This window comes from Sebastes umbrosus, chromosome 3 (genome assembly GCF_015220745.1).
Source record: "Sebastes umbrosus isolate fSebUmb1 chromosome 3, fSebUmb1.pri, whole genome shotgun sequence".
In the NCBI taxonomy this organism is placed as follows: domain Eukaryota; kingdom Metazoa; phylum Chordata; class Actinopteri; order Perciformes; family Sebastidae; genus Sebastes; species Sebastes umbrosus.
In genome coordinates, this window is record NC_051271.1 from 23,969,108 (window position 1) to 23,996,451 (window position 27,344).

Here is a 27,344-nt window from a genome sequence, read left to right on the forward strand (position 1 = left end):
AAATAAGAACAATCCCGATATTAGAATATTGATAATAATACAAATACAAAGTAATGGGCAGCATATTACATCACGATCGCAGAGGTCACGAGTCTAGGCGGCACTATTTCCTGGCCTCCGTCATTAAATCCTCTGACTGTGTATTAGAGATTCTGGATAAAAGGAAAAAGGACAGTTGAATATTTAATTAAGTATAGTAAGGAATTATTAAGACGAAAAGGTGATGAAAGTTGATATTTGCGACATAATAAACTTTGGTGTTCAACAACTTCTTGGTTCATCTGTTTTGCTCCAAATGGCCTCATGCGTGAATCAAAGACGTTGACTGTAGAAAAAAAAACAAAAAACTTGTAGTTCACTCAAGCTCTTCCCATCCTGATGTGTTTACCCAAGGCTAAGACGATGCTCAGTATGAAGTGGCAACTCTCTCACAAACACAACTCCGCCATCTAGTGGACAAACTGGTGGACTGTGTTATGTTTTGATGTGTGAGAGTGCATCGTGGGTGGAAGATTATAGCCCGAGCAGGGATTAGGGATTGAGCACTCTGTTTTTAATTCAGCGCTGGAGAGTGCTTCTTATGTAAAAGTGGATTTAAATGATTGAGTGTTTTGACATCAGGGGATGTTGTCCATGTTACTGGTGCTTTAGTGTTTGTTTTTGATCTCGGTGTGTTTTTTGCAGGACGATCTGTCTGTGCCTTTGTTACAAGAGAACCTGGACGGTTCGTCAGGAGTCCTCTTTCCTTTCTACGACCCCGACACACACATGCTCTACCTTGCTGGGAAGGTGGGTTTCTGAAAGCAACTAGAAAGTCTTTATACACAAAGTAGTTTTGATATTATTGTCATAAAGACTTCTCTTGTCTCTGTCAGGGTGACGGAAATATAAGGTACTATGAGATAAGCTCAGAAAAACCGTATATCCACTTCCTAACAGAGTACCGCTCAAACCTACCTCAGAAAGGAATGGGTAAGACACACACACACACACACACACACACACACACACGCACACACACTGGTACTATATGTTTTTTAATTAAGATCCAGTATGTTGGATGTCTCATTGAACTATTTCCTCACTTGAATGTGAGTGAAATGTGGCTCTTTGGAGACTCTGCCTGCCTGCTGGCCGTGCTGACTCTCGTGCGACTGTAAGCAAAGCTGCTGTGCAAATAAGCCTGCAATATTTGAATAGCCAAACCGGCAGTTCAAAGCGAAGTTGTAGATCATGTGAAGTGACATGCAGACAGACGTGCATTGTCATGTTTTAGACTTTAAACCCATGACAAGGATATTGTTGGCTGGAAGAAGTTAAGAGACTAGTTCAAGATTTTGTCAATTGATCTTTTGTGGAACTGAACAGCAGCACTAACAGTACTATGAAGTTACAGAGATATAACTCACTGTTCCACCTGCAGGAAGCTAGCACAATGTTTTACAAACTCAACATGTAATATACAGTATGTAACGACCAAATTAAAGTCCTGTTGTAGAAATATAATCCAGTTTCAACTGGAACTTTTAAAGATTTCCCTTAACCTCTCTCACCCCTCTTTACCATAGGCCCATTTTTGTCTTTTTTAGGGGGGTACAGGAGGTCTTTAGGGGGAGATAGTAGGTCAACAGTAGATGTCACGTAAGGGATAATGTACAACGAGCAAGAAGAAGTGCTGCATCACCCTGAAGGGGTTTATTTCACAACAATGACCCGCTAGCTGTACATTATCCCGCTTATTACACGGCTACTTACTTAAGAAATCAATAATTTGACACAAAAATGGTCCACCAGCGCCCGACATTAGAACTGCGTCCATAGCAACGGTCTGTTATACATAGCAACGATCTGCGATAAAGAAATAACAGAATGTGGAACGCTGTGAGTGACCAATCAGAATCGAGTATTCAACATAGTCATGTAATAAATAGAAGTGGTGTACATCATCTGAAAGCTGGGAACCTGAAGATTAATTTGAGATGCAGCTCAGCACTGTGTGTCTAGTTGTTCTAGTTATAAATCAGAAATAAACATGAATTAATGAATTTAAATAAATTGTGAAAGTGTATAAGGGTTTAGAACATTATGATAGAAGTATATGACGGTCGTTCCAGCTCTATTATGTCTCGTAAATTGTTGAGGCAATTTTTGGGTTGATATCATTTGTTACACAGATTTGGTGCAAAATTTAACAATTTTTACCACTCAAGAATTGATAAAAATTATCAATAATCCCTCCAAAATACCACATTAAGACACCAAGACCTTGAGGAATACCATAGAAAAAGTCATGCTGTGATTTGCTTTCAAAAACTTTTGACATTTGTAGATTTCTTCAAGAATTGCATTTTTTGGCGATTGGATGGCGAGCACTTCAGTTCTGGAAACTGCTCAGAAACCCCTTTATTGTCAATCTAGCTAGGAAAGCCATCCATCCTCTGAATGCTCTAAGTCTCTGGTTTGTGGATGTAAAGTTTCATGAGGTTGTGATTATCCTAGAGGTCACCACAGGTCATTTTATACAGTGAGGTCAAGTTTCAAAAAAATGGTCTCACTACAATTAAATGGCTACTATGGGGACTAACATCATCACACATTAATACAGTTGGGCTCATTATATCCACAAGAGTCTCAGCTTTACAAACCCAATTTATGTAATTCAGGACTGTTAAGGGACCCCTGTATGCAGGAATATTCAAATACACCATTTTTAGTATAGATGAAAATAACACATTAATACTGCATGCAAAACACTGCATTGTTTTTGCCAAAATCTGCATGTGATTATCATAAAGTGGGCATGTCTGTAAAGGGGAGACTCCTGGGTACCCTTAGAACCCATTTTCATCCACATATCTTGAGGTCAGAGGTCAAGGGACCCCTTTGAAAATGGCCATGCCAGTTTTTACTCACCAAAATTTAGCTTAACTTTATCTCTAGAAATGAGCCTGCTTCAATCTTTAAAAGACAGTAAAGTTGGCTGAGGGCGCCGGCCTCCACAAGGAGGGGAAGAGGTTAACTTTAACTTCCACTATTTTATGTCTTAGATTTTTGTCTTGTTGTTGTTTACTTGCATTGTTGTTTTCTTTTTATACGTATTTAATGAGCATTGTTGATTGCGATCTTAGTGAACGACTGCTTCCCTGTAGTTGTTGTGAACATGACAGTAAAGAACTTGAAACTTGAAAGCCGTCCAAAAATGTAATAAATCTTTGAGAAATTAATGCCAAATTCATTGTAAGGGTCTAATGATCTTAAACAGTGCATTTAATTATATTTAGGTGGTTGTTAAAGAGCCTATCATTTCTTTACTGCACATGGTCCTGAGCCTGTGCTCCAGGTTGGTATGGACCTGCATTGCTTTTCTGTTACAATATGACTATATATGTGTGTTTGTTAAAGGGCTTATTTTTAAACACTTTTAATACTAATTAAAAGTGTATTAAAAAAATAATAGCATTATGCTCTATGTACAGTACATCTTATTTGCAGTTATGTTTTGTCTTGGTGTTCTTACATTTCTACCTTATCTCCATCAGTCAGCACACTTTTAGTGTACAGTAATTTGACTCTCAAAAGAATATAACAAAAGACACGATAAGTATGTTATATCAAAATAGTGCAGAAGAAAAAGTGTGTTTTATGTGTAACGAAGTGAAACTGACCCAGCCTGCATTTCTTCCTTTAGGTGTGATGCCAAAGAGAGGTCTGGATGTGAGCTCCTGCGAGGTGTTCAGGTTCTACAAACTGGTGACAATCAAGAGTCTCATTGAGCCTCTTTCTATGATCGTACCCCGCAGGGTGAGAGTACAGCCACTCGCACAAACACCACAGGATATGGATATATATATATATATATATATATATAAACTGGGGAAAAAATATATACATAAAAGAAATGCATCCTTATTGAGCTGATGAGACCTAATTTGGTGTGTATGTCTGTCTGAATGTACTGTGTCTGTGTTCCAGTCGGAGTCGTACCAAGAAGACCTCTATCCAATGACGGCTGGTAACAAGTCTGCTTTGGCTGCAGAGGAGTGGCTCAGCGGCATCGATAAAGGTCAGAGTTAATGTGTGTGTGACGTTAGTGTGGTGGTGGAATGTAACAAAGTAAATTTACTCAAGTGCTGTATTTAAGTACACATTTTAGGTACTTAAGTCTTTTCTTTTCTTTACTTTCTACTTATATTATACTGTAGCATAAAAGGAAATGTACTTTTTACTGCACTACAATTATTTGGCAGCTTTAGTTACTTTACAAATTAAGATTTTGCATACAAAACATATGTAGAGTTTATGAAATATGATGTTTAGTCATAAATTAAACTACCCAACAGTTTAGACAAGTACAGATGAATTGATTAGTTGATTAATTAGACAACTAATTGGTATTTATTTTGATAATCGTAAAAAAAATGAATTTTTCATGCATAAACATTTCATGGTTCAAGCTTCAAAAATGTTATGTTTTTCCTTTTAATTATTTCATTAATTTTTAATTTTGTACTATTTGTTTTTAGTGTTATACTTTTACAGTATCTAATCTAATAATGGTAATTCCTCACCAGAGGTGGAAGAAGTACTACGATCCTTTAATTCGGCATTTAAAGTAAAAGTACATCAGCAAACTTAATATTGAAGCTGGTCAAGCGAGACACCCCAGGCAAAAACATTTTTTTTCATGCACTGGTCAATTTCTTCCATTAGATGTCTTCTTTCAGACTAGTGGGAAGAAAACATCCAAAATACACATTTAGGTGTTTATTTTACTACTTTGTCTGTTTGCGTCTGTAGATTTTGTCTTAAATTTACCAAAAGTTAACATAAGAGAATGCCTCATTTGCATATTTAAATATAAAATTTAAGAAAACTTGTAATTCAAAAAATAATTGTCAGTAAGTAATCAACTGGGGAAGTTTCATGGTGATATCTATTAGTTAAAGTTTTTACTCTATTCACCTGTAGCGTCTTCAAAATGTATGGAATTTTGCAATTCATACCTTTTAAAGGCCGTTTTCTCAGACTCTGAGTCAGAAATCTCCACTTCAGTAGCACTTACATCCACCAAACTCTCCTGTTTCATTCATATCTATATTTTGAAGGATTTTACAGAGGGGTTTGTTCATATACCAATCATAGCCTGATTTATACAACATTTCATTCCTAAATGAATGATTCCCAAAAATAAAAATGTATGGCTTGACTGTATTTTGAATACAAAAAAAGAATTGCCTTAATGTAATTAATCAACTGGGGAAGTTTAATATGTTAATATCTATAAGTTAAAAACGTATACACCTGGGGTGTCTCCCCTTAAGGTAAGGGTGATTTGAACTAATTTATATATTATCAGGTAGTTTAATTTATAATAGTTCATCAGGTTTAATTTCTGAGAACATTTTCTCTCATTTAAGTTTTCAGGATCATTTAGCTCATCTTCCTCCTGTCTCTGTCTCTGTCTTTGTATTCTAGGCCCAGTGTTGATGTCTCTGAAGCCCGGGAGTCAAATCGAAGAGTCGTACTCAGAGATGAGCAAGGAGATGGGAAACTCGCTGGACAGTCGCAGGTCTCACAGCAGACCAGGCATGCTGCAGCTGGGTTACATTCAGGACACACTGGGAACCAAAGACGGCAAGGAGGACAGCGGCAATACAGAGGACGACAAGAGTCGGACGCCCGTCAGCAACGGAGAAGACCTCACACTCTGCACTACGCCCAGGACAGAGAACGAGGTACCGGATCATTTCGGTCATTCTTTGAGTTTATATCCTGCTGTTTGTACAATTATTTAGGTAAAAAAAAACATGTCAATGCTATTTATTTATAATTTATTACACTTTATGGTGAAATTAACTTTATGCTTTCCATTATGTCCGGCGAAAGAATTTCAAATGTGGCCTTAACTTCTGTTTTATTAATGCACTAACCCTGAAAATGATATTCAGAGACTGCGATAAAGCAAACCACTAAATAAAAATAGAATAAAATGAATAAAGCATGACAAGACTTTAAAACTTCAATAAAAAAATCAAATAGAGTCGTCACTTTGATTGATGTTCAATTGGCATATTTTCATCAACATAATGAAAATTGCAGCAGTAAATAAAAATATGAATTTAATGATGTTTTCTCCTAAAACATGCAGAGAAGGCGGAGTAGTTTTTTAAGTCCAATACATCCCAGCTGCTGCTCAGAAAGCTGCAGGATGAGGCTGCTGATGCTCTATATTTCGTTATTGACAATAAATCCCATGAAAAGACCAAAACCAACATTAAAATAATCCTACTTAAATATTGTCTCTGTGTCCAGAGACTGATATATCTCATTGCTCTGTGTCCATTGTCTAAAAACATACAGTATATGTGAGTGTTTGTGTGTTCCTTCATTACAATAAACACAGGCCTGATTTTGAGTCAAAAAAATACAATGCCAAGCAGTTTTAAGAAATTACTTTTTCCTTTTTTAAACTTGACATTATACTATATTTGTGACCTCTTTATAAATATATACATATTCAATAGGAATCAATGGCCTAACAAATTGTTGGTTTTGGTATTTTCATGATATGTTTCAATAACAAAAATATAGAATATCATCAGCCTTATCCTTAAAGAGGACCTATTATAAGATAAGATATACTTTTATTGTCCCCGTGGGGACATTTTTTTTTCGCCAAGCACAGAAACCTTGCACACTGATGACGTGTTATTATTCTCTTCGTTGCGAAAATTCACAATAGGAGACAAAACTGAATTAATTAGGGCAGAGTCACACGAAGTTGCACGAAATTAACATTAGTGAACTTTCAGCATGAATATCCCATCTCTGTATTCTTTACTTTGTCGTAAAGTGCTTTATACTGGGAGATGAAGTGAATGTTTATCAGTTGCCATATTGGATGATGATGTTTGCACGGACGGTGGTTCTGAGTGAACAAACAACCCTCTTTTGCCTTTTGACGGATGCAAAAAAACACAGAAAATCAAACCGTAGGACGAAAAATACAGACTTTGTGTGCAAAAGCCTTAAATCAAACTGAAACTGAAGCCTAAAAGTAGTGAAAACGGCTACATGTCTCCCCCATTACTTGTTGAAGTTGAACCTTGATATGTTCCAATATATTGTGCTTGTGTTTTGTCAACAGCTGCGTCTGAAGTTTCACAAGCAGCAGGAGGAAATCCGACGGTTGAGGGAGCTCCTCCACCAGAGGGACGTGCGCGTCAAACAGCTGGAGCTGGAGATTAAGAACGTCAAAAACTCCCAGTCTCACCAGGGCTCACTTTAAAACTTGCCCGACCCACGGGGTCACCTTCACCCCCTGGTGGAACACACGCATTACTGTACAAACGTACTAACCCCATCTTCACATCACCTCTTCTTAGGGTCCTGACTCACCTCTTCTCCTTTTAAGGAGTCCCCCATACTCACTGCACAGGGGTGATTTAGACCTCAACTTTGTGTTTTCTTTCACACGAGGTGCACATATTCTTCGTTCATGTACACTCAAACACTGAGTCTCACACAGCTGTAACATGATTTAAAACTCTTTGCACCTGTTGACCTTTACCCCGTTTCTTTTGTACGCTTCACAGCTATGCAAGTTAATTGTAATTTTTAGCTTTTTTATGCTCTTTGTAGCTGAGAGATAAAAAGGATGTCTGTGTCTTCTTGACTGAATGATGTGGCTGTCTGCGTGTTGTTGAAAGTTGTTGCAGGGCAAGAGCAGACATCCTGTTTGATTGTACGGTAACGCTGAATTTATTTTCTATGCTTGGTGATTGTTTTTGTTTTTCAATATTTAAACTACTGTAAGTGGAAATGGCTGTGGTGTTTTAACGTATGTGTGCTTGAATGAGAGTGTCATGATCCCAGCTGTGTTATCGCGTTTCATTGAGCTGCATTTGTTTTTATTTTTTTATTTTTTAATGACTGGAAAAATTGGTGAATAATTAGTCCGTTTCACAGCAGCTATTGTGTAAGCCAATTCTGTAACTGATGCCATGTAGCAGTTCTTAATTTTTTATATTTATTTTAAAATACAGTCAAAGACAAAATACCATTTGATCAAGTACTTGAATTCGCGATTGTAATTTTGCAAAAATACAGCAAGCGTGCTTTAATTTTTCCTGATGTGGAGTCACTGTGAAGAAACAATTTAAAGCCATTATAGAGCCAGAGTCCTGCACCACTTCTGGTTTAGTTTGTGTTCCACTAGCTTTCACTTCTGAATGTATTGTCTTTTATTTGCTCTCTGTAAAAAACTGAAACATGACACTGGGGTTTTTTATTTTTATTTTAAAGGGTAACTTTGTTGTGTCAACCTGAACCCTATTTTCTCATGTTTTTGTGTCTAAGTGACTAATGGGGACAACACTTTTTGGTCCAGTATTGAGGGAGAACGCTGTAACCGACTCTGCGAAACGAGCTGCGAGGGCAAGTGAGCAGCGTCAGTGTAACATTACGTTCACTAAAAGTGCTTGTTTTTGCCACTGACAGGCTCAGATTGTTATTATAAGTGTCTGACAACATTATGGAAAGGACCTAACAGAGAAATAAAACATTTTCTTACCTTTCTGTGCTCCAACACAACAAACTGCCCGGCTGGCACTCACGTTTCCACCATGGATGTATTCCACTATTCCACCGTTGTCTTCCGGCAACACGTCACCTCGCCAGATTTCAGAACGAGACGTCTCCTTGAGCGAGACTCTTTTCATAATGTCAGACACTTATAATAACAATCAGAGCCTTTCATGGCAAAAACAAGCACTTTTAGTGGACGTAAATGACGTTGCCAGCTTGCCCCAGTAGCTCCATATTGCAGCCTGTGAGCAGCTGCCGTTGACAGCGTTCTCCCTCAGTACTGGACCAATTTCAGAAATTGTCCCTATTAGTCAGGTAGACACAAAAACATGGAAAATAGAGTCCATGTTGAAGACTACTGAAGTTACCCTTTAAGCTGAAAGGTTATCTGCTACTGTAGTAGATAGCAAAATCTGAGCATGTCACAGCTCTGATGAGTGATAACGTGAGTTAAGGTGGGAGATATGATGATTTACTATGTTGTGAGATGATAGAAATCTGTCTACCGTCAGAGATTTTGCCATACCTCGTAGTATCTCTGCTGTATTATTATTTAATTTACTGGATTAGACAAAAGCAGACATTCCCATCTGGTTATTTCATTCATATACAGTTCGTCAGTATAGCTACTAGGGGTGGGAATCATCAGAGGCCCCACGATACGATATTATCATGATACTTAAGCCATGATACGATCTTATTGTGATTTTAAACATTTTGTGATACGCTGAGCATTGCGATAAGATATATAACATATTACATGGCTTTGTTGAATACTAGATTCTGATTGGTCGATCACAGTTCTGATGTCGGACTCAAGCGGACCGTTTTTGTGTCAAATTTATTGATTTCTTAAGTAAGTAGTCGTTAAATAAGCTGGATAATGTACAGCAAGCGGGTGCATCGCCATGAAGGGGGAACAAACTGAACTGGTTGCATTACAGTCTACATTGTATTTTCAATATTAACAGTTTATATAATAAAAGATCGATACTTGACGTCCGTGAATCAATACAATATGCCACGTAAAATATTGCAATAATATGCTGTATCGATTTTTCTCTTTTTTCTATCGCTCTATGGGTTTTCTGGTCAATTTAATATATCATAATATTTATTGATATTACAATCTAAAATTAGATAAAATAATAGGAATTTATTTACTGCCCACTCCAAAGCATGAGCTGTAGTTGTTGCATACTAACAAAAATAATTGTTGAGCTTGACAATTTAATCCCCGCCCTTGAAAGCAGCAGTTGACAAAGCAAGATCTCTTTCTCGCATCTCGCTCTGAAGCTTTAAACAGTCTTCATTAGCAAATCAAGTCTGTAAGTCAGTGGAGTGGATTTTAAGCCAAAAGGGATGAGAAGTCTTATTACAGACGAGTAGATATTTCTTGGTCTTTTAGATGGACAGAGATTACCAGTATAATGTTGCAGCTTTGAAAGAACCCCTCTGTGTGAAGTCTGGATGAGGCTAGTGGAAGAGATGTGTGCTCAACAGGGGTCTTCATCTCTTAATATAAACGTTTTACTTACATGTGACAGGAAACTCATCAAGGTTTTGTTTTTAAATGCTTAGCTGTGATGATCTGTTAACTGCAAAGACTTAAATAACTGGAAAACGTACACAAATGTACACCGAGCAGTTAGTAAAGTCCACCCTAATGACATATAGAAATGTGTTTTCCCTCAAGGAACTTCTGAATGGTGTGCAAAGTTTTTACAACCACGGTGCTGTCGGACCGGTTTCTCATATTTGCTGCTTTCAGAATTCAAACATTCCCTTGTTCTCCATGTTGAGAGGAACTCTTCATGTATTTTGGCATGTAAATATGCATAGATGTTATTGATGCGCTTGCAAATACTAGGCAACACAAACAATATAGCTGTTGTTGATCCTAAGATAACCACTCAGACGCTGCACAAATGATCATGCATGCCTGTATTTGTGTAGTCAGAAGCACAAGCCTCATAATGATATTCTAGATTTGGCTTACTTTTCATGTCAAAGATGTAACACATGGAAACTGCCACACCAACCCACACACATACAGACACACTGGCCGCAATACAATTGTTAACCTTTTGACCTTTGGCAGGACGGTTCTAGCACAGCTTCGTCTCTGGCTGACTTTTGTCCAGGAGCAGCCCCGGCCAGTGTAAAATAACCACCACTGCTGTTGGCGGGCGAGTCTCAACACATTCCCACAGTGTACTGCTGTTTTTACATTTGATTAGTCGACTTAACCTACTCAAGGGCTGATTTGGCTGATTTGAACACATCACAACAGTTGAAGGTTACAGGTTGTACTTCCAGAGCCACCAGCCTAACCGGGCCCATGTTTCCCGTAGAATTTATTCAAATAGATTTTTCCTCATCCAAAATACTTTTATTTGTATTTTTATAATATTTCTGCCTCTCAAAACTCTGCCTGGAAATACAAATAAAAAAAAGATTGTTTAAAATGTCTGCCAAACTTGTACATTTGAAGAACAATCATTGGTTAGCTTGGGAATTCAATGCTTGATGCAGTTTATACCACAAATAAATACTGCACATATCTCCAGCTAAATAACAAAGCAGCTGCCATTTTTGAGCCCATTTCTTCAGCACTGTTTTATAGTGACTGAACTGTCAACAGCAGAATTTGTTTTTCAATACCGGTGTGACCACATACTATGGAACCTCAAAATGTTCAATATTAAATAATAATGAAAAAAAGAATTTAAAAAAAGAGGAGAATAAAATAAAAGATCATATGGATAAATTGTGAAATAAAAATTAAATAATTAAAAAAATATTAAAACTAATTCGTGAAATTTTATTTCATCATTCATTTTCATAACTCAAATTTTTTTTTATTATTTTATTATTTTTATTTAATTACATAAATTGTATTCCAAAATTCTCTTTTCAAAAGTCTTTATTTCAAGAAGGCATTTTTCCTGATAACAGTTTTATTTCACAATGTCACATTTTGTGTACCCCATCTCTTAAGCTAGCAAGCTCAACTACCAAATTCAGCCAGTTAGCTCCTGTTAGCTAGAGCAACAACAATACTAACGTAATTCTGAATCAACTAACTAGAGCAGGGCTTTGATGGCTGAGTGCCTATTTAGGGAGCGTATTCAGACCATTTTTTTTATTCCAGTCTATTGGATATTGGAGCTCAATCCTCTGAGAATAATATTCCTCTGATATATTCTCGTTAAAGGCCCTGTACACCCACACTGGTGTTTCCACTTACTGGCTGCCAATCAAACAGTCTTTACACTCCCAGTGAGAAGGCTTTTAATCAGGCAAAAAGTGGAAACCCCAGTGTGGACCTGGACCATGGGTGAGTAGGGCCTTTAAAGCACTTCGGTATAGTTAGTATATACTGTATACTACTTCATGTTGTGGAAAAATAACGTGCACTATTTTGCCTTGTTAAAAGGACATTCCACCAAATTTTGCACATTAAGAACAGGATAATGCTAAAGTAGTGAACCAACACAAGTAGAGGCGCTACTGGGGCTGGTTTCACGCAGATATTTTAGACTGGACTTTTTGGCTTAGAATAGTCCTGGGCCTACATGTGACATAATGCTATCTTCACCTGATTTATTTTTTATATATATATATTTTTTTTCTTTGCATCTTTTATCGTGTCTTTTCTGAGTCCTTATAACTGTTTGTAAACGTAAATTTCTCCAGAAGGCAAATATTTTCTGCCGGAGCAAAGGAGCTGAGAGGGGTGCCCTTGGTTTCCACCAAGGGCACCTTCTGGTTGGGGACAAATAGCACTGGGCTGGTAGATGACATTTTGGCTGCTTTTGTCAACATTTGACCGGATTTTGAAAATATTGAAAACAATATTACCAAACAAGCTATAATTTTACGGTCAAAAACGCTGATACAAATTCCAGTAAACTTTGTTGTGTCCACAAGTTTTTTGACATGAGTTGTGTTGAATCGTTGTCAGGGATAAGGGAAGACCTTCATATTTTGTCAATAAAAATTTAAATTCAATTCAACCTACTTTTTGGTTGTCGGACCTCCCTCTTTGTGGGTTGTGATAGCCTATTTATATAACATTAAATCTTGGGTTATTTGATGCATATATGAAGCTTTGTATGCTTATGATGTTTTATATTGTGCATGTAATGGTTTTACAGTTTTACACGGGTTTCTGGTAAGCTTATGATTTGGGCTGTTTTTTATTGAATTGGGCAGGTTTTAAGTTGTGATCTGATCTGGCAACACAGCCCTTGATTTGCAAAACTCTGGTGTGATGGTGGAGGTTAGGCATTCACCATGTATGGTTAAGGTTAGGATAGGTCGTCGGGCAACGAGTCTGGCGAGGTTTTTCTAGGGTGACCATCTAGACACGACCACAATTCACGAACTAGATCGCTTTGTGTAACCGTAAACGGATGAATTTCAACGTCTATCTGAAGTCTGACTATTGGTTAAATCCAAGCCCCAGTCAGAGTGCATCTTTGTGAAACTGGCTCCTGTCATACCCATAGACTGTATATATAGATGGACGGAGCGTCTCCACTTCCTCCCGCTGTACAGAAGTGAAGCCAAAAGTCGTAATTGGGGGGTGGAGCCATGCACAGGAGCAGTTTACGTTGGTTCAGCTCGCGGCCAGTTAGGACATTCCAGTAGAAAACAATGCAATCAAACTGATTTTGTCGCTGATGCTTGCTCGCATTGCATTCCGTTAGGACACGGTGTAATATGTAGACAGCAGACAGCATCCTAATACATTAGACCTTTCTGTGTTGTACACATTACTTACCATCTAAATGTTTTTGGTGTACCCCAACCTTAAAGTTCAATCTGCGCCCATGGAGCCATGCTATCGAGGTCCCATCCCACCCACACACCTGCCCGAACCAACAGTGAGCTGAGCACGGTGACAGCTTGATAGCGAGAGAGAATCACAGCTGTCAATCATGACATCTCGCCCCTTTATAGCAACTAAAAACTAAGCTTATCAGAAAAATGAACACTTGAACATACATCAACGTGATAATAACTACCTAAAATGACAGAAACCATCTTTGGGAAAAATGCATTTGTCGTGTACTTTTTTTTTTTTCAGTTTGGCCAATGTCCAAAAAACTAACATGGAGGGGGTGGGTTTTATGAGCTATACTGCAGCCAGCCACCAGGGGGCGATCAAGATGTGTTGGATTCCATTTGGGGAGCTGTCATGTCTCCATCTTTATATACTGTCTATGGTCATACCAGACAAAGTCAGGCTATAGAGGCAAAACCTCTGATTGTATTGTATCAAGCAAGGGTGTGTTTTTGTTGGTTATAATTTCAACTTTCATTTTCATAAGAGGAAGAATGGTATTAATACTTCTCAGCCTGTGATCAAAATTGGCATCTTTAAACAGTAAGCCTGTGTATCAAACTGGTTGTGTGGAATTTGAAAGACATGGGCGTTTGCTATAGTTAGAGAGGGTCAGATGCTATTGGTTGCATTATGGGAAATGTAGGATGCAGCATTTTAGAGCTTGACTCATGCTAGGGACCAAAAATTCACCACCTTCATTTAAGTGCAGCACTAAATTGCCGGAGTACCCCTGTAAACTGATGCATGGTTGAATATGATTCAATGTTTGTAGTTTTGGTGAAACTATTTCAAAGCAACAGTATGACACTTAAAGGAACAGTGTGTAACATTTAGAGGGATCTATTGGCGGAAATGGAATAGGCCTATAATATTAATAAGTATGTTTTCTTCAGTGTATAATCACCTGAAAATAAGAATCGGTGTTTTCGTTACTTAGAATGATCTGTTGATATCTACATACGGAGCAGGTCCTCTTCACCGAGCCAGCCGCCATGTTTCTACAGTAGCCCAGAACGGACAAACCAAACACTGGCTACAGAGATGGACATTCGCATTTTCACGTTTTTGTGTCAGCCGCTGTAGTTCTCCTACAGGCTTGGCACACGAGAGACGCTTCAGTTGGTTGCAATCTGCAACCTCACTGCTAGATGCCTCCAGATCCTACACACTGTACCTTTAATGCAACAAAATAATGACTACACAGCCAACTAGATCAACAAATACACGCTCATATCTTTTGATATTTGTGGTGTACCACCCTGTATCAGTCAGTGGCTCTCTTGTGCAAGTAGAGTATAAATTCAATTCCCACTTGTTATACATTAGTATGAATTATTAACAATAAGCAGTGTGGAGTGGAAAAAGAAAGTTGTTTCTTCCCAAATCTTTTATTCTTGCTGTTTTCTCCAGGTTATGAATGAATCATCACAATGTTGTGGTAAAGTGATGATTGCTTTGCTTTGCTGTACTAAAGATTGTAATAGATGGATGATCATTCTGTTGCTCTATTATGAATGTGGCCAATACCAAGTCCTCAGAAAAACATCTCAACAAGCCAAATGAGAACAACAATATCAATCCATTCCAAAGACCTCTCTGTATTAAAGCATGCTCTCTCTCTCTCTCTCTCTCTTACGTTATACTGGAGCAATAATGTAGCTGCAGAGTCGACTGTAGCATTCACTGCCTGGACATGTCTGATTAAATAAAACCATTTCATTAAAGGGTTGTTGCTGGGTTCATATGGGACTCACTGTGCCTGGTCTGAATGCATTTGAATGCAGTTATTGTGATGTCTTTAAATTGTCTGTTAAATGTATTCAGTAAAAACTGGAAGAGATTTTATCCTGTTTCTTTTAATATTGTTTCTAAAATACGTTTAAAATATATATATATATAAAGTACAATTAAATATTTCTGGGTAATCCATTTGTCTCTTCTCTAATAGAGCAGAATATTGTCCTACGTAAAACAATAAATTGAAGTAAAAACATTTCACTGAATGGCTCAAACACACTAATATTTGAGCAGTTACAAAATCAGCAGTGCAGCTTGCAGGTCCTGTAACTGTTGACTATTTGGAGTCTCTGAGGCTGCAATATGTAGACTAGGGCTTCGACTAATGATTATTTTCAATGTCGATTAATCTGTTTGTTATTTTCTCGATTAATGATTAGTTGTTTGGTCTATAAAATGTAAGAAAATGGTGAAAAATGTCGATCAGTGTTTCCCAAAGCCCAAGATGATGTCTGTTGTTTTGTTCACAACTCAAGGATATTCAGTTTACTGTCATAGAGGAGCAAAGAAACCCGAAAAATTCACATTTAAGAAGCTGGAATCAGAGGATTTTGCCTTTTTTTTTTTTTAGGGCTCGCAAAGTTAACGCGATAAAGAATTTTTTTTGCGCCACTAATTTCTTTAACGCATTAACACACCTTGTGACTTTTAGGTTGTAGCGTGCTTAACGTTAGAGAGAAGATACTGGCATCATATGAAACTAGAAAACCTAAGGAATCCATTGTCATACTAACTTGTCGTGAAAGAGGTTAAATAACGCTCCAAACGTGCGCTAAATTTTGGCGAGGAAAAACTGGCCCTTTAAGGTAAATTTTTAACAGATTGATGATGTGATTGATGTGCAATTTATCATAATTAACTATGGACAATCATGCGATTAATCACAATTAAATATTTTAATCGATTGACAGCCCTACTTTTTTTTTCTTAAAAAAAATACTCAAATCGATTAATTGATTATCAAAATAGTTTAATTTAAAAATAGATTAATTTCATAGTTGACAACTAATCTATGAATCGTTGCAGCTTTAGTGTAGACAGTCAACATTGTTCATCTGTACATGATTGCCTGGCTTGTGTTTGAAATTAAAATAAATGGGCTCTAAAAGAAGCAGCAGCCTGAAGAAGATCAACATCCAGAAACTCTTTTTAAAAAATAAATTATTGTTCCTCAAAAGCACAGTAATGCAGTTTAGTTGCTTGTTATTGTTGGGCTTCATGTTTAAAAATAAAGGCGTTACAGACCAGTGCTCTCTGTCTCGGGGTAACATTACCATTTCTGTGGAGGGTACAATGACTATATTTTGTTACAGAATATATTCAGGCTACTACAGCATTAACCTTACGTGGGAAAACTCCTAAAGGAAAGGGTTTCAAGTCTGTCTTAAAACAATACTCATATGCCAATATGTAATTCAAAGTTACCCTCCAAGAGGTCACAAGATGAGGTCGTCGATTGATTAACAAGTTATGAAAGAAGTAAACACAAATATTTTGCAATATACAAAAGGGGAGACAGCACAGGTGAATGGGGATTTTTTAAACTAATAGATACCACCATGAAGTCAAGTGTCCAATGTCCATAAGTCCAATGTAAGAGATGGTGGGGACAAAATCTGCAGTCTTCGTTCTGTGCAAAAACGCATTTAGCCAAAGCTAATATGAGACTTTGGCAGTCTGAGTCAGCAAATCAAGTGAATATTCCCCCCCCAAAAATCTTGCTTTGAGTTAATAACAGAGGGAATTTCAAACTAAAAATACACACTTGATTTAACCAACTCTGACAGCCCTTATACAGTACTGGCTTCAGACTTTAGAAAGCATTTTACACAGAATGAACAGTGCATTTTGACCCCCATCTCTTACATTGGACTCACTAGAAAACCGTCTCCTCATGGCAAGTATGGTGAGGAGTAATGATTACAGTGATTTACAGCTATTTCCACATATAAATTGGCAAGAGAGTATTGTATCGAGGGAGACTCATTAAAATCTAAACCTGTCTTTTAAGACTAGACATAATAAAACCACAGTGTAGAAATACTGTTACAAGTAAAAGTTCTGCAATAAAAATGTTACTGAAGTAAAAGTACAACACATCAGCATCAAAATATACTTAAAGTACCAAAAGTAAAAGTACTCATTATGCAGAATGGTCCATTTCAGACTATATATTATATTTCTGGATTATAATTATTGATGCATTAATGTGTTCATCACTTTAATGTTACAGCTGGTAAAGATGGAGCTGACTTCAACCAATATATATATAGCTTAAGTAAGGGATAACGTACAGCGAGCCGGTCATTGTTGTGAAATAAACCCTGACGCGTCACCCTGAAGGAGTTTAATATTAATGACCCACTAGCTGTACATTATCCCGCTTATTACACGACTACTTATCAAGAAAGCAATAATTTGACACAAAAATGGTCGGCCAGAGTCCGACATCAGAACTGCGCCCATAGCAACGGTCTGTTATACATAGCAACGGTCTGCTATAAAGAAAAAACGACCGTAGAACGCTGTGATTGACCAATCAGAATTGAGTATTCAACAAAGCCGTGTAATAATCTACAATAATACATCATAATTAGCTTTTCAATCATATTTTGTATTACTAACCTGAATCTGCAACTAATAACTAAAGCTATCAGGCAAATTTAGTGAGTGGTGTAGGAATAAAAAGTACAATATTTACCTCTGAGGTGTATTGAAGTATAAAGTATCATAAAATATAAAGTCAAGTACAAATACCTCAATTGTACTTAAGTACAGTACTTATTAGTAAATGTAATCTGTTACTTTCCAGCACAAGTACAATCACCATCAGAACACACAGAATAACAGCAGATGATGGCTGTCATTTCAGCTCTTTACGTTCATTTTGCGACACCAGACAACCAGGAAGAGAGAAAAGCACAAAATGTTAACATTTTATTTACAAAGTTGTTTTTTTGTCATACAGAAAGTAAAAATGTAGCTACAACCTTGATTTGTGCAACAGGCGGCCACACTAAAAATCATGGCTCGCTGGTTGCACAGCTGCTATAGCAATAATTTTATTGGGAAAAATAAGGAACAGAAAAAAAAAAAAAAAAAAAAGACAAAAAAATGAGAAATAATAAACCCAACAACAAAAAATAATTCATCCAACAAAATATTAAAAGCACAGACCCAAAACTAGATACCAGTCCCAAAGTCCTCACACGGGAATACATAAAGAGGGATCGACAGTGAAATTGTGGAATGCTGAGTGCTGGGCTGCCTGAGAACCTCGGGGCCGTGGGGTGGGTGAGGTGGAGGGTGTTGGGTGGCTCTCAGTTCCATGGGGAGGGAAAGGGGGAGAAAAAAAGGGGGCGGCAGCTCCACTCGGCCCACCCATCCGGTACAGTCTTGCCCCATAAAAAGAGCTCAGAGCTGGGGGGGTTTGGGAGGGGTAGACATGGATTACAAAGGCGGTGCGAGTTGTAGGAGGGCGGACGTTCGGGTTTGTGGGGGAGGAAGGGTAACTCGGTAGGCTCTCGTTTTCAGTTTTGCTCTTAATCATCGTCTTCATCGTCGTCATCGTCGTCCTCATCCTCTGGGTCTCGCTTTCTCTTCTCGCCTTTGCCAGCTTCTGCTTCTGGGGGAAAAGAGGAAATCTGTGTCATTGTGGAGTCATCAGGTGCCGCCGGGTTTCGAAATTTACTTTTTTCCTCAGTGTCCCACAACTGTCCCAGACCTAACAACCAGTGCCAGATAACTATCTCACTGTTTTTCTTCATTCTACATAATAAATGTTGTTTTTTAGAACTGTCAACCAATTAAAATATTTAATATCAATTAATTGCATGATTGTCAAAGATTAATTGCAACTAATCACACATTTTTTATCTGTTGAAAGGGAGATTTGTCAAGTATTTAATATTATTATCAACGTGGTAAAGATGTTTGCTTTATGCAAATGTATGTATATATTATTGGAAATGTATTAACAACACAAAACAATGACAAATATTGTCCAGAAACCCTCACAGGTACTGCATTTAGCATAACAAATATGCTCAAATCATGACATGGCAAATTCTATAACATGGTTGGTACCAATGGATTCTTTAGGTTTTATATTTTTATATTATGCCACAATCTTCAACCTAAAAATAGCAAGTTGCATTAATGTGTTAAAGAAATTAGTGGCGTTAAAATGAATTTGCAACAGTGAATAAAAATCTAATATTCCATCTGCAGACACTAAAACAACAGCCGGACTAACTCTTTAATCATGAAGCAATTACAGCACACTTTTTCTTTTTTAACAAAATCTACATTTACATATCTTACACGTACACATGGTTCTTAACATTTATTTAGTGTTAATTATTACAAACAACTTTCAGCGTTATCAAAGACATCCTCTAGTAGGATCTTAGAGAGTGTGGGTAATGTTTTGCTGTCTCTACATGATATTAAGTTACATGATTAGGAGCTGAAAATAAACTGTCAGATATGTATCTTCAGTATTGACATTTTTCAGGATTTAACCGGCCCCTCCCTCCTCACATGCTTTACACTCACAAGCTTGTCTTTATGCCTTTATATGATTAACATTCTCAAAATGTTTTTTTTATAACCGATCCAAGTATAATGTCTTATTTTACTTATATTATGAATGGTCAGTGATGTGTAATCACCACGGAAGCCACTTGATAAGGCCCTGTGAACAGAGCTTCCTCAGTAAACAGAACCACCAGTAGGTGTCATATTATTTCTGATATCAAGCTTTTATTAGTCATTATCAAGTGCACCCACATATGTACATGAACTCATCATTCTATGCAGACGTTTCTTAAATTTAAATCTGCAGTTTATGTACAAATAAAATGTAAAATCTGAAGCACACTTTCCCTGCTAGACCATCCTGCCTTCCCATTAATAGCAAAACTGCTTTGTTTCCAAAACTGGACAACAGCAGTTTAAATACATTTGACTACTGACCTTTGATTACTTTAATACAATAAGCAAAAAGGATAAATGGAACTAGTTAGAATTATTTTGCACTTTTAGTTATAATAGTTAAGAGTACACACTAATAGGAAAAATGACAGAAAAAGTTGAATTTTGAATAGGGCTGAGCGATATGACGATATACACCGATCAGCCATAACATTAGGACAGCATGGGCACCCTGACCGGTCTGCGGCTACGCAGCCCCATACGCAACAAACTGCTCCGCACTGTGTTCTGACACCTTTCTGACACCAGAACCAGCATTAACTTTTTCAGCAATTGGAGCTCCAGTAGCTCTTCTATTGGATCGGAAAACACGGGCCAGCCTCGCTCCCAACGTGCATCAATGAGCCTTGGTTCTGACCCTGTCGCCGGTTCACCGGTTTTCTTTCCTTGGACCACTTTTGGTAGGTCCTGACCACTGCAGACCGGGAACATCCCACAAGAGCTGCAGTTCTGGAGATGCTCTGACCCAGTCGTCTAGCCATCACAATTTGGCCCTTGTCAAAGTCGCTCACATCCTTAGGCTGGCCCATTTTTTCTGCTTCCAACACAAAGTTCAAAATGTTCACTTGCTGTCTAATATATCCCACCCACTGCCAGTTGCCATTGTAAAGAGATAATCAATGTTATTCACGTCACCTCTCAGTGGTCTTAATGTTATGGCTGATTGGTGTATATTGTTATCAAGATACGAAATGACCTATATCAGGATAGGAGATTTTGGCCTTATCACCCAGCCCTAATTTTGGACTTAAATCTTAAAGAGTAACCTAAGAGTAAATGGGACTTTTGACTTACTTTAAGTTAGCAACCTGTGTGTACAGTCACTTTGCAGTGTTAGTTGCAATGGAAGTTCTGTGTCTTTTTAATGAAGAAACATCACGTGATTCTGTTTAACCCAATCTGTGAAAAATCAGTCAAGTTTCCTAGTACTTCGGGCTCCTGAAGTACACGGCAGTGTAAGCAACGTCCCAACTCTCAAGTCATAACAACATAAATCGAATTCTTGGCCTTGTTTGGGGTTGTGATATGAAGAGAGTGTGGTACTTTTAGTTTACTTTGAGGTGCTCTGGGTTTGAATGCATTTTTGATATGTAAAGGGGACGGTGTTCCAACTACGGAAATGGTACATACCGTCTTCATCGTCATCTTCATCGTCATCTTCTTCATCCGCTTCCCCATCCGCTTCCCCATCCTGAGCAACTTCTTCCCCATCCTGAGCAAAAAATAAAATTCAATCAATGCATCCAAATTCCTTGCATACAAACATATATATATATATATACATATATATGGATATACATATACATATATATATATTTTTTTATACACATATATATATGTATGTATGTATATATATATATGTTATATATGTATATATATGTGTATATATATGTATATATGTATATGTTATATATGTATATATTTTTTTATACACATATATATATGTGTATATATTTCTTGTTTTGTTTTTGTTTATTACCTCATCTTCTCCGCTGACCTCATCATCATCCTCTTCTCCTTCTACCTCCTCTTCGTCGTCCTCGTCGTCCTCTTCCTCGTCAAAGTCCTCCTCCTCTCCATCCTCATCTTCCTCCTCTCCCTCTGCAATACAAAAGCATCAACAGTCAGTCAACCACAAAGAAAGTGTAATCCTGCTGTAATCAAAGTACAACAGTTATAAAGTCCATGTTTAAAGTGAGAGACAGAGCTAATTAAATCAAAACAAAGTCACAGTCAGGCAGCCGTGTTGAGGTTGAACTGTATCCTCATATTGTTTGGCAGTATATATTCATCTCAAGTTGATATCTTTCCAGCTATTGTGCCATCAGTACAGCAGGAAGACCAAGAGCCATCTCTGAAATACTGGGAGAACTTCTCACCTTCATCTTCATCGTCCTCTATGCCGTCTCCGTCCACCTCTCCTTCAGAGTCGGAGGCTTCCCTGTCCTCCATGTCATAGCCATCCAGGTAGGTGAGCTGTGGCAGCAGCTTGAACACACTCTCTCTGTAGTCATTCAGGTTTGTCACTTCACAGTTGAACAGGTCCAAACTCTTCAGCTTATCCAGCTTTTTCTGTTGATCAAAAGTAGTAAAGTACGATGATGAGAAACCGCTGCACGTTATGTCCCGAGTTAAGGGTAGGAGATGATGTGTGTGTGTACTGACTGTGCATAAGGTTGGGTAAGATGTACTGTAAGATCGGTCAACCAGGGGATCTTTTGCTAAACCATTTATACAGAGTTGCGCTGTGTCCCAATTTGGATACTTCCTTTAGTACACTTCCATGTAGTACACTATGTACTTTACTTGCATAGTGCGTCAATTTCGACAGTAGTAGTCTTGTCTCAAATGTCACACGGCTGTTGTGCACTCACCAGAAGCTTGGCAGATCAGCTGGTGATAGTCAGCCACGGACATCACGCCGTATCAGCAGTAATTCAATTCAGACGGATACCCAATAATGGCTTCTATTCGAATACAGTATAGTGGTACTTAGTTAAAAAAAACACATGTATAACTTAAATTTGTATAGTTTGGTCCGCCATTTACACAAGTTACGCAGCAAAGATATCGACCGTTGAGGGTGAGAAATGTCCAGCGTTCCACACTCAACGTTTTGAGTACAACATCCGGTTACTAAGAGTGCACTGCATTTTGCCATACTTCTCAGTGTGAACACACTTCTGCTTCTGACATAGCTTTGGTTATCCCGTTGATATCTGGTTGTATTGGGACGCTGTGAGCAGAACTACTTTGTAGCAATGCTGCATTTAGAAGATGTTTCCATCAATGTGAAGATTCCTCAAGTAATTAATTCTCTGGATTAGAGAAGGTCTCATATACATTTTTGTTCTTATATGAATTTCCTTATAAGAATCATATTTGAAATTCATATAAGTGGGTATTAAATACATGTGCAATTAATAGGGAGGATTTCTCCTGAACCCTTCTCAGGGTCAGCTGCAGTGTATGTTGAGTCTAACAACAGATAGCTTAAATATCTATATCCAAATATACAGAAAGCAGTGCTGAAATTAGGTGTGTATACGTTATTTATATGCTGTTGGTTGAGAACAGCTCTTTAACTGTAATCACATTAACATTAATACAGTTGTGTGGTTTTGTATAAATATTCATGCTTTGTTTAATTTGGCATTGACATGAGATAAGATAACATATGTGTGGTGAGTGCTGCTTTTAACATATGTGAAAACACATACCAATGGTTCCAATGTGCTGATGTCTTTCAATTTGTTTCCACTCAGGTTTAGATGTGTGAGGTTGGGTAGTTTCTCTGCTAAAACATCAAGGCCGCCGCTGATTCTGTTGTCACTCAACTCCAGCTGAAAGATGGTAGAAGGAAATATTATTATTATATACAGCTGTCACAATTAAGCTTTGACACAGAGGTAGGAAGGTAAAACTTAATTTTTTACCTTTTTGAGTTTTCCTAGTTTAGGCAGGTTGGAGACTGACATTAAGCCGACATTTATCAAACTGAGGAACTCCAGGTTGACAAACTCATCTGTGAGGCCTTCAATTTTTCCTTCAACTGATCGACAATTGTCGAGGACAAGTTCTCGTACCTGAAATATAGAAAAGTAATATATCACAAAAAAGGCCATCTCCACCGTTTTATGCATTTAGTGAAACTGTACTTACTATTGATCCATAATTACAATTTATTCTAAAACTATATCAATTCAAAATATTACAAAATAAATAAAAAATAATGCCTTTTCTGAAACAAAATCATGTATACAAGATCACGGAGAAAACAAGCTGACAAACAACATATCGTGTTTAATAGGGGGTGTTGTTGTTAAACAGAATGGCCCTTTACTTATAAAATAAACTCATATTTAAAAAATAAATTATAAACTGACTTTTCTTAAACTAAACAATATCATGTTTGTACATAAAATCATGGAAAAACGAGCTGACAAACAACACAACCACAATGTGTGTAATAGATGGTGTTGTTGTTTAGCAGAATGGCCCTTTACTTACAAAATAAAATATTACAAAATTAAAAAAAAAGAAAAAAAGTATTTTCTGAAACTAAACAATATAATTTTTGTTTACAAAAACATCAAGAAAACAAGCTGACAAATAACATAACCATAACTTGTTTAATAGGGGGTGTTGATGTTAAGCAGAATGGCCCTTTACTTACAAAATAAACTCATAATATAAAAAAAATAAAATAATAATTATAAATAAATTAAAAAGAATTCTGAAAACTAAACAATATCAATATCATTTTATTATAATTTTGACTAACAACATAACATGTTTAATAGGGTGGGTTTTTTGTCTAGTAGAATGGCCCTTTACTTATAAAATAAATTCATAATATTACAAAATAAATTAAAAACTGACTTTTCTGAAACTAAACAATATCATGTTTCTATACAAAATGTAAAGAAAAAAGGCTGACAAACAACATAACCACAATATGTTTAATATGGGGTGTTGTTGTTTAGCAGAATGGCCCTTTACTTACAAAATAAAATATTACAAAATTTAAATAAAAAATAAAAAAGTATTTTCTTAAACTAAACATAATTTGTCCTATACAAAATCATGGAGAAAACCAGCTGACTAACAGAACAACATGCTTAATATAGGGTGTGTTTTTGTGTTTAGCAGAATGGCCCTTTATATAAATGTATAAAGTAATTTAAAGGTATTTAGCAGTTGCTGTAAAACATTATAAACCCAGTGTGAAGGCGGAGTTAGTTAGTTTGACTCAGTTAAAGCTAAAACTAACACTGGTTGCGCAACTCAATGTGGGACAAAAAAAACGTTGCAAAAAAAAAAAAAAAGTTGTCAAACGTCAAAGATTTAAGAAAGTAAAACACAGAAACAGATCCTGAGTCTGCATCTAAGAACACTTGATAATATATCCACACACCGCGGGATAATGTGTTGACTAGTCACTGAAAGGAGGAAGAGCAGAGCAGCTCCTCATGGCCTGCTGACGCTGATCACTCACTAATGACAATGATTGTTAGTGAGCTGCGCTAGGTTAGCAGTGAGCTAGGTTAGCTCCGCGCTAGCCGCTAGCCTGAGTGTTAAACGCCGCCGTGCAGCAGCAGCAGAGCAGCTACCGTCTGCCGCCATTAACCAACCCAACAGCACCGGACGGGATTGAGAATACACCCTTAGTACAGACTCTACTCTTTTTTTATACTGTTAAACCAGCTTTCATTTGAGGAAGTGGAATATAAGCTTTTGTCGTCGACTGAACGACCGATATTGACAGTTTTATTCCAGGTTACAACGTGGAAAGGAGAGAACACAGAGAACGGACATTTAGTGTCAAACAAACAAAGATGGCGCCGGTTCCTCTCTGTCTCCCTTCAGCTCCAAAGACGACAGAATGACAACATGGCGACTCGCTGAGATACAGTATGCAGCTCTCTCTGAACACTTCAATGAAGACAAAGTGCTGCTCTAGAAAGACTCATTATGACTTTACACATTTACTTATGTTCTTTTTCTCCATGTTAAGGTTTATTATAATGCATGAGTCGAGTAGGAAAACGCCGACCCGTCGTGTTTTCTCTGCCCACGCATCAAGCGAGGTGCACCGGATCTCCGTTGTCATGCAAGCACGGTTGCTTAGCAGAGCCGTTGGTTGACAAAAACGAGCCGTTTTTAGTTGCTAAACAACAAGTTTATCCCATAATGTCAACACTGATTGAAAGAATAGTGTACAACAATGGTGTATTTATTTGTCTTTGGGCTAGTGTAGAAGCAGAAGGGGGGTAATGTGGCGGGAACAAACACACTAAGTTGTGAGTCTTCATTAACTCTTCTGATCACCAGACTTTATTAAATAAGTATGCACTATTTAAACTAAGCATATATGAAAGTGTGTGAGCTGTTTTTTGGGGGGGCATAAAACTGCTGCACACTCCCTTTTTGAAACAGCTTTAAACGTGGCTTTAAAAACAATACATGCCTGTAGTTGTGTGTAGTTTGTGTATACATAACCAGCTGTCTTTTTGTTACAGTGTGAGTGGTAACTAGGTTTATGGATGACTCGTGAATGGTTTTTGTTGTCGCTGCTGTAATCTACCCATTTGATATTAACCTACTTATACACACATTTCAACACATAACTCGTGATGAGGCTGCTGGTTTCGTTTAACATGCAACAAAAACTACATTTCCACCCTTCAGAGTTGTAATTTGTGGCAAAAAAAAAGCGCCCCATTTTTTTTTTTAGCAGTAATGCTAGCAAGCAAAGCACAAACATGGCTGGCTTCCACAAGCTCTGTGTCAAACACAACCGCTCTGTGGATGCCTAAACGCGGCGTGAAGGGGAGGCAAAATGACCCTCATACATCCAGCGTAAAGAAGAAGTTTAGTAATTGTGGGTACAACCAGGTGGGAGTCGAGCTGGAGCTGGATCGTGTGGTGTTTAGTGTTCAGTGTGTGTGCACCACTGTGGACAAGGAGGCTGCGAAACGGTTAAAGCACTGCAATAATGCCCAGCGAGCTTGAGGAGGAATCGCCAAAGTAACGATTGAATATAGCTTTTTCTCTCTCTCATCTCGTTGCCTTTCCTAATACGCCCCAATCCAGAGCAAGAATAAAGGGATTAAAGCCTGTTGTGCGGAGTGTTTTCCGCCCCTATTATAAAGCAGAAACATTAATCTAAAAAGCCCATGTGGTCACCATTACGTTAGCCACACACACACACACAGGTCACTCGCACAGCAAAAAAAAAAAAAAAAAGTAGCAAGCAAGGGCTAGCAAAAAGGGCTAGAAGGAAACTAAAGGGTTGGTTTTTTAAAAAAAAAAAGCACGACTCACATCAGACGGTGTCCTGTTTCTTAGCTCCAAGTGGATCCTCTTTTTCATGTCCATCTTTGCCTCCTATGAAAGTGAAAACTTTTCTTCTCTCTTGGGTTTTGCTGGGATCTTCAGTCCAAAGGCAAAAGAGATGCCCTTAATGGAGGGAGAAATATAGGACTGTATAATGAACTGAGCCAAACGCTAAGTTAGTCGGAGAGAGGAGAAACCATGGAGGGAAACGGGACTGAAACAAAATATATGCTCAACAGCGCCATCTGCGTCCAGAAACGCCCATCGCCTC

The 27,344-nt window shown here is 37.7% G+C and overlaps 2 protein-coding genes across 6 annotated transcripts in view; one reads left to right on the forward strand and one right to left on the reverse strand.

The window, feature by feature from the left end:
* coro2a (coronin, actin binding protein, 2A) overlaps positions 1-8,275 on the forward strand; it is a 48,689-nt gene extending 40,414 nt beyond the window's left edge. For all 3 annotated transcript variants that reach the window (XM_037765319.1, XM_037765320.1, XM_037765321.1), the window contains 6 exons: positions 685-789; positions 876-972; positions 3,689-3,801; positions 3,973-4,063; positions 5,476-5,735; positions 7,148-8,275. In XM_037765319.1, the coding sequence (XP_037621247.1) occupies positions 685-789; positions 876-972; positions 3,689-3,801; positions 3,973-4,063; positions 5,476-5,735; positions 7,148-7,288 (807 nt within the window). In that variant the 3' untranslated portion in view covers positions 7,289-8,275. The remainder of the gene's footprint in view (positions 1-684; positions 790-875; positions 973-3,688; positions 3,802-3,972; positions 4,064-5,475; positions 5,736-7,147) is intronic.
* A 9,887-nt stretch (positions 8,276-18,162) lies between these two features.
* On the reverse strand, positions 18,163-27,309 carry anp32b (acidic (leucine-rich) nuclear phosphoprotein 32 family, member B). 3 transcript variants are annotated; one of them, XM_037764962.1, is made up of 7 exons: positions 27,062-27,309; positions 23,671-23,820; positions 23,455-23,577; positions 22,114-22,306; positions 21,714-21,835; positions 21,365-21,446; positions 18,163-18,860 (listed from the first exon to the last, which is right to left on the reverse strand). In XM_037764962.1, the coding sequence occupies exons 1-7, from the start codon at positions 27,113-27,115 to the stop codon at positions 18,781-18,783; spliced, it is 804 nt and encodes a 267-aa protein (XP_037620890.1). In that variant the 5' UTR covers positions 27,116-27,309; the 3' UTR covers positions 18,163-18,780. The 3 variants fall into 3 exon arrangements, with proteins under 3 accessions (XP_037620890.1, XP_037620889.1, XP_037620891.1); XM_037764961.1 differs by having other exon boundaries at positions 18,163-18,863; positions 27,062-27,307; XM_037764963.1 differs by lacking the exons at positions 21,365-21,446; positions 21,714-21,835 and having other exon boundaries at positions 27,062-27,307.
* Between the last annotated feature and the right edge of the window lie 35 nt (positions 27,310-27,344).